The sequence below is a fragment of the Onychostruthus taczanowskii genome, unplaced genomic scaffold, assembly GCF_017590055.1.
Source record: "Onychostruthus taczanowskii isolate IOZ18803 unplaced genomic scaffold, ASM1759005v1 scaffold84, whole genome shotgun sequence".
NCBI classification, from domain to species: domain Eukaryota; kingdom Metazoa; phylum Chordata; class Aves; order Passeriformes; family Passeridae; genus Onychostruthus; species Onychostruthus taczanowskii.
The window spans coordinates 583,517-591,230 of record NW_024506332.1 but is presented as its reverse complement, the minus strand read 5'-3'; the positions used below and the strand labels follow the sequence as shown (position 1 = coordinate 591,230).

The following is a 7,714-nucleotide window of genomic DNA, read 5'->3' as shown; positions in this document are numbered from 1 at the left end:
ACAAAGCCATTGAGGAGAACCAATGCAAATCAACTGATACCACACCACCAGTGCATAAAATCAAGTTACCCCAAAATCCTGTGCAAAAACTCATCCAGACAAATCTTTCTGTAAAGTTTAGTGCAGCCATTAATGCCTATTTTAACTCGAATTTCCATGGGTTTCGTTTATTTAAACTGGTTTAATTTGCAGCATTAGGCCAGTGCTTGCCTTACAAGGTTTAATTTTCTGTATCAGCTTTAGGCAATTGAACGTTGACAAGCTCAGAGCACAGGACATGGCTTGGGGAATTGTCAGGCTGTGCTGCTGTTGAGATGCTCCTTTCTTGTGCCTTTTTTAGCTCAGTCAAAACTTTAAAAGGCCCTGGGAAGTTCTCAGAAGAAAATGAGCTTCTTCAGACATGGCTGACAGCACCTGGGGGAGAGAGGCAGCTCCTTCCCCTACACCACCCATCCTTCCAACTGCTCCTCGTGTTTTGATTTTAATGTTATTTTTGAAGATAGTCTTTGCTCCAAGCCTCACCTACACCCTGAATTGTTCTTCCTTCTCATCACTGATCCCACAGACACTGAACAGCCTCCTGCCACAATTTAACTGCTGCATTTCTTTTCCCCTCTGTATTGGTTTGATAAAATTCCCATTTTTCAGAAGGGAGCTCGTGCTTGTTGCACCCTCAGCCAGTGAGACCCATCCCAGCCACCACCACACCCCAGGGTATTGTTAACAAATGTGTGAAATTTTACACCCCAAGAGATTTTTCCCATTTCTCATTCACAAGATGAGTGGGATAAGCCCCTTTATCAACCTTTTAAGGGCATCAGCGACACAGGACATGCACGAGGAATCCGTGTAAGCATTTCTGAACTTTATTGACTGCTTTATTGCACGTACTTAATGAAGCCTCCATCACTTCCCCCACCCACCGTTTCCAGAATTAGTTTAAATGCAAGTTAAAGGTAACCTTTCATTCCCACCACTTTTTCCCCCCCAATTTGAAATGTTAAGGTTCTGGGTCACCCAGGAAGGACAGAAGCCCTGAACTCATACGTGGAACCATGCGGCACTCGGGGAGCAAGCCTTGGGTGCTCTGCAAGCAAACTCAGACTCTGCACAGGGAGAAACGTCATAATCATGAACTGGAACCTCAGTGATCACTGAATTAAATAGGTGAGACTGCAGCTGGAGCTCAGCCAGTCGTTGGTTCTGATGGAAAGCTGCCCTCAGATCAAGCCTTCTTCTTGCCTTCGCTCTCTTCCTTTCCTGCTGCTTCTTTCTCTTCCTTCTCTTCCTTCTCCTCCTCACCAGCTTCCTCAGCAGCTTCCTGGGACTCCTCCCCTTCTTCTGCTGCTGTTTCTTCCCCTTCTCCTTCCTCTTCCTCACCTTCTTTGGCTTCTTCTGATTCCTCCTTAGCACCTTTGAAGGACACAAAGACATTTCACATCCAGGTACAATTCCTGACCCCAGTTCAGCGGGAATCCCCTTCAACCCCACACATTTTGGCAGCTACAGCAAAACTGCACAAGCAGTTTCTCCTGGATTTCAGGGGGAGTGAAACACTTCATAAAAACAAATCATGGCCTTGAAAAATATCAGTTCTGAACTCAGTGCTTAAAGCCTTATCCAAAGACCTGAATTATCTTTCACTGCTCTCCAACTGGCTCTTTAATTAGGTGTAATTTCACTATCATTAAACTTTACAGTAACAAAGCCCTCACAGTTCAATGGCCACCAATGCCTGGCAGGGGAGTGATGGTGCCATGCACTGAACCCAGTGATTCCAGCCCCACACATCAGCTGATGTTCCCATTATCTCGGGCTGCTCTCTGGGAATTCATATTTAGCTCAGGATGTCCTTTGTCCTTCTTTTTGAGGATGTCTGTAACACCTGAACATTATCATTGGGAGTTTTGGAAACCTATAATCTGCCTGATTTGAACACCTGACCTTATCTTCCATTCAATATTCAGACTTTCCTGGTAAATTCCATGTGCTTAACCCCACCATCCTTTGGCTCATAGGACTAGAAAGGGAAAGAGCTTTAATCATAAGAAATAATCATTGGGATTTCTGAGGTTTATCCCACAGGAGCAGAGTGCAGCATGAATAAAAGGGAACAAAAAGTAACGCTAAGTACCTTCCTCCTCTTCTTCAGCCTCTTCTCCTGCTTCTTCCTCTCCTTCCTCTTTCTCCTCCTCCTCACCCTCTTCTGCAGGAGCTGCCTTGGCTTCCCCTGCTTTAGCAGCCTCGATGGTTTCCTCGATTTCAATCTGCTCCTCCTGGACGTGGCTGGAGTAGTAGGTGGGGAAGGAGCGGGTGGTCATCAGGTAGGAGCTGGCCTGGAGGCCGCTGTAGGCAGACCTGCCGAAGGTGGGGGCACTCTGGCTGTAGCCACTGGTGATGCTGCCCACGCTGGTGAAGCTCAGCCGGGTCTCTTCCCCCTCCAGCAGTTTCCTAGCAGGGGAGAAATAAAAGCAAAAAGAAATGAGTTGGCTGTGCTGCAGCAGGGCTCAGCACCACGAGCCCTGCAGACTGCACATGTGGTAATTAATGCAGGGCTAGTTGTGCACTATGTGCCAAAGCCACTCTAGTTTCTTGGAATAATTTCTTCAGGAGTGTCCTAATACCTTTCCTTGTTGGAAGGAACAGGAAAACCTCTCTAGAGCCAGGTTCCTCTGGCAAGTGAAACTAGAGGTGTATTTTGCCGCCCTGCAGCTGTAACAATTTGCTGCTGAGCTGTCGGACAAGGCTTGGAGCTGCTCTCTCAGTATTCCCCCTTGTGGCTTCCACAGAAATTCTGTTCCAGCATCGAAATCTCTCAGTATCTGAGACAAAATATCACAGTTATTTAGCATCAATTCTACTGGAAAATATTTAATTTGTTGATTTATAAGTTAGGGAAAAACCCCTGTTCTTGAAGGTATTTGAGGGACTTCCTATTTTGAGAATGAGCCATTGGTATTGAGGAATTCTATTGATACAAAATCTCTTCCCTGAGTACAGAACAGGTACTTTTATCAGTCAGGATGGACAACTGAGGTAATTTATTGCCAAGCTAAAAATTCTGTGTGCACATAGGGAGGAACTGATTAAACTCTGCCACAGATCTATGAAAATTTCTGCTGGGGGAAAGATAAATAACCTGAATTCTCCTGAAGAGAATGGTAACTGCTCTGAGCTCTGGCTCATTAAAACATCCCCCACCATACCTATAAGCTGCAATTTCGATGTCCAGGGCCATTTTCACATTGAGCAGGTCCTGATATTCCTTCAAGTACCGAGCCATCTCACTCTTTGTGGTTCTCAGCTCGTTCTCCAATTTGTTGATTGTATCCTGTTGGATGGAACAATAGTGACAGCGTAAAATTCTGTTCTCTCAAGTCTAGCAATAATCACAAGGAATTTCTCCAATCCTTTTAATTTAGTCTTGCTCTAGAAGACAGAAACTGCACAGCTCCCCCTCCATCCTCAGCCAAAAAGCATCATTTAACACCTTCCTGGCAGGTTTTCTACTCCACATTATGCCAGTCCTATTTAACACAAAGAGCCAAATTTTCTGGTACCCAAGTGCTAAAGCATCCGTGAAATTTGTGTATTGTTTCATTATGATTTTGGCCTCTATGTGCTTTTTCTAATTTTAGTTTAGGAATATCCATTGATGATCCTTGTGGGTCCCTTCCAACTTGGCATATTCCATGATTTTTTGGGATAGTTCAGGCTGCATCAGTACATGGACACATGGATATTGGGCTTTATCAGGGGCATTTTGCATTCTGATTTTGTAACACCTCACACTTTAGATAAGCGTACCAGAACCAATGTCTGGGATGATTTTGGTAATTCAGATCCTGATTTGGGTCGGTATTTCCACACCACATCCTGTTTTACAGCTCTGTGGCATTCTGCACTGTGATTGCAGGATGCCTTATCTGCAGCACAGGAACAAACCAGGAGGGATGCCCCCAACAACCCCCCCACAAGCCTGATCCCCTCATCTGTGAGACTCTGCAGACCCCAACTCTCCTCATGCAGAGCCCAGCAAACCCTGAACCCCCTTCACCTGCAGCATCCTTCAAACCCCAGCATCCACCCCTTCACCTGCAGAACCCTTCAAACCCCAACATCCACCCCTTCACCTGCAGCATCCTTCAAACCCCAATGTCCATCCATTCACCTGCAGAGCCCAGAAAACCCTGAAACCCCTCACCTGAAAACCCTGTAAAACCTGACCTGTCGCCTGCAGAGCCCTGCAAACCCCATCATCCCCTCAACTGCAGAATCCTTCAGACCCCATCATCCCCGCATCTTCAGAACCCTTCAGACCCCAACTTCTCCTGACCCGCAGAACCCTGCACAGCCCACCATCCCCTCCCCTGAGGGACCCCGACCCTCCTCCCTGCAGAGACCCTTCCAGCCGCCACCCCCTCACCTGCAGCGCTGAGATATCCGCGCTCTGCTTCTCTTCCAGCTCCTGCAGCTGCTTCTCCAGCGCCTCGTTCATGCCGCGGGTGGCCTCGATCTCCAGCGTCTTGGCTTTGAGCAGGCGGCGGCTCTCGGACACCTCGTCCTTGGCGGCGCGCACGGCATCCGTGTTCTTGGCGGCGCTCTCGCTGAGCACGGTGAAGCGGCTGCGGAACCACTCCTCGGCGTTCTGCATGTTGCGCGCCGCCAGCTTCTCGTACTGCGCGCGGATGTCGCGCAGCGCGGCCGACAGGTCGGGCTTGGCCGACACGTCCATCTCCACGGACAGGTGCGCGTACTGGATCTGCGCCTGCAGCTCGGCCAGCTCCTCCTCGTGCACCTTCTTGAGGAAGGCCAGCTCGTCCAGCAGGCTGTCCACGCGCTTCTCCAGCTCCGCCCGCGCCAGCGCCGCCTCGTCCGCGCCCTTGCGCACCTCGAGCAGCCGCGCCTCCGCGTCCTCGCGGCTCAGCACCTCCTCCTCGTAGCGCGCCTGCAGCCCGCGCAGCGTCTCCTCCAGGCTCTCCCGCTCGCCCTGCAGCGCCTGCTTCTCGCTCGTCGCCTCCTCCGCGGCCAAGCGCAGCTCGCGGATCTCCTGCTCGTAGAGCGCGCGGAAGCGGGAGGGCTCGGCGTGCTTCTGCCGCAGCACCAGCAGCTCGGCCTCCAGCACCTTGTTCTGCTGCTCCAGCTCGTGGACGCGCTCGATGAAGCAGGCGAAGCGGTCGTTGAGGTCCTGCAGCTGCGCTCGCTCCTGGCTGCGGATGGACTTGAGGTCGTTGCTGATGGCGGCCACCTGGCTCAGGTCCAGGCTGTCCACCGAGTGCAGCAGCGAGCTCGAGGCGCTGGAGGTGGCGTAGCTGCGGCGCACGGACACGGAGGACACGGGCGCGGACAGGCTGGAGTACGCGGAGCGCGCCGAGCCGAAGCCGCCGCCGCTGCGCACCGACACATGGATGCGCGGGCTGTCCGCGTAGCGCCGCTTGTAGGACGGGAAGAACGGGTCGTACCCGTACGAGCTCATGGCTGCGGGGGCTCCGGCGACGGCTCTGCGGCGGGCGCCGCCCGCACCCCGATATTTATGCGCGGCGAGGGCGGGCGGAGCGGCCTCCGGGCGGGGACGGGGCGGGGCGCGGCGACATCGGCGCGGGGAGGCGACGCCCGGAGTGGTCCAGGCACCGCCGCGGGAGGTGATGCCCGGAGAGATCCAGGCATTCACTCCCTCACTGCTGTGATGCCCTGAGCGGCACCGGCCGGATCTCGCCCCGGCGATGCCTGGACAGCTCCGGCCATCACGGCAGGGAAGGGATGCCTGGACAGCTCCGGCCGTCAGGGCAGGGAAGGGATGCCTGGACAGCTCCGGCCGTCACGGCAGGGAAGGGATGCCTGGACAGCTCCGGCCGTCACGGCAGGGAAGGGATGCCTGGACAGCTCCAGGCATCCCAGCAGGGAAGGGATGCCTGGACAGCTCCGGGCATCCCCGCGGGCGCGGGGGGCTGTGGCCGGCCTGCTCTGGAACAGCTCTGGCTCGGCCTCGCCTCATCGGCTCAGCCCTGTCTCAGCCCTCCTTGGGCACATCCTCGGGCTCTCCTGGCCCATCTCCCGGCCCCCTTCAGGCCCACCTCTGGCCCTTTCAGATCCATCTCCCCTCAGGTCTATCTGCACGCCCCAGCCCGCCAAGGCTATGTTTAACCCCCCTCCTCTGTTCCACCACAGCTGCCCTGGTAGAAGCTTCAGGAATGTGCTGCAAGCCCCATGTTGTGGCTGAGGTTGCCCCAGTGAGGCTGTGGGACACCCAACCCTGGCTGCAGAGCCCCCAAACATGTAAATAGTATATTTTTTTCCCTTCAGTTTGCACTTAGCACAAGGCATGAGCGCTCTTTGAGCCCCTGCATCCTCCCCACGCCCTTTGTTACAAGTGGTCCCTAATAACCAGGTAATTAATTATAGCATCATGGAATCACGGGATTGTTTGGGTTGGGAGGCACCTTAAAGCCCATCCAGGCCCACCCTGCTACGGGCAGGGACACCTCCCACTGTCCCGGGTTGCTCCAAGCCCATCCAACCTGGTTTGGGCACTTCAGGGGAAGCCTGGCAGTGTTGTTTGTCCTTTCATTACATGGAAGCAGCAGCAGACACAGGGTGGTTCTCAGTCCTGGCACAACACGCTGATACCTGGTTCTTTGAGATTCCCTGGAGCCGAGTCTGTCTGAGACATGGATCACAGGGACAGGATATTTATCCTTGTCTAATCTGGCTAATACAGAGATTAAATTGGACAGCTGCATTGCAGCTACCTCTGGGCCAGGCTATTACCACTGGTTGATTAAAACAAAGCGGTATTTATGTAGTAGAGATTTATTAGAGGTAAATTAGAGACGTGTTGAGCACAGACTGCATGGGAGGCTCAAAAAGACAATGAGAATTCACCTCTTGGAGTCAGAAGGACAAATATATCACAAAACAGACTCTTCAAAGTTTTCTCAAGGAAGGAATAAAAGTGAGTAAAGACTGGGGGACTTTTATTAGCTACCACAAAAATGCTGAGGTGCTTCCCAAAGAAAGGGGAAGGACTTTGTAATGTGTATGAATTAATGTGCCTGTCAGTAATTGCAGTGCTAATTGGGTATTTTTGGCACAAATAAATGTTTGTTTAATAGCAGCCTTTTAGGAAAGGTAGAGCCGGGTGGATTTAATGTATTTCCTGGTATTTTCCAGTGACCTCACACAGAACATCACCTGTTGTGTGACAGCTTCTCCATGAGTTTCAGGGTATTTAAACATGAGGATCATTGAGCTGTGAAGGGCAACGGCCTCTCAGAGGTACAAAGCTGCAGTCCCTGCTCATCGGAGCTCATTCTGAGTGGAATGAACTGTACCAAGAGCTCATCAAGGCTTAAGTGTCACTTATATCCCAGCAGAGCTGCTGGGAGACTTTATTCTGCAAATCTGCAGAGTCCCCTGAAGACCAGTGCAGCTGCTCTCAGCAGCCAGCACTGCAAGCCCGGCTTCTGCCTCGATTTTTATTCACCATTTGTTTTTTAAATTCAAGTCGTGGCTGCATTCTTGCATGTCAGAGCAGCCATTCATTATTCAGAACATGCAAAGGAGAGCAGCACAGGTAGAGTCTTCTGTGCTAATCTATTTTATCTTTAGCAGAGATTGGGTTTGAAAGGGGAAGAAATGAGAAATGGAGACACTGTAGACAGGATTCCCAGCATGTTGGTCAGGGATTCAGGGAGCTGATATTTTCTGGGATAGT

The 7,714-nt window shown here is 51.9% G+C and overlaps 1 protein-coding gene across 1 annotated transcript; it reads right to left on the bottom strand.

The window, feature by feature from the left end:
- Positions 1–844: 844 nt before the first annotated feature.
- Positions 845–6,110, bottom strand: NEFL (neurofilament light chain). Its single transcript, XM_041424865.1, has 4 exons — positions 4,427–6,110; positions 3,207–3,331; positions 2,135–2,451; positions 845–1,413 (listed from the first exon to the last, which is right to left on the bottom strand). The coding sequence occupies exons 1-4, from the start codon at positions 5,474–5,476 to the stop codon at positions 1,226–1,228; spliced, it is 1,680 nt and encodes a 559-aa protein (XP_041280799.1). The 5' UTR covers positions 5,477–6,110; the 3' UTR covers positions 845–1,225.
- Between the last annotated feature and the right edge of the window lie 1,604 nt (positions 6,111–7,714).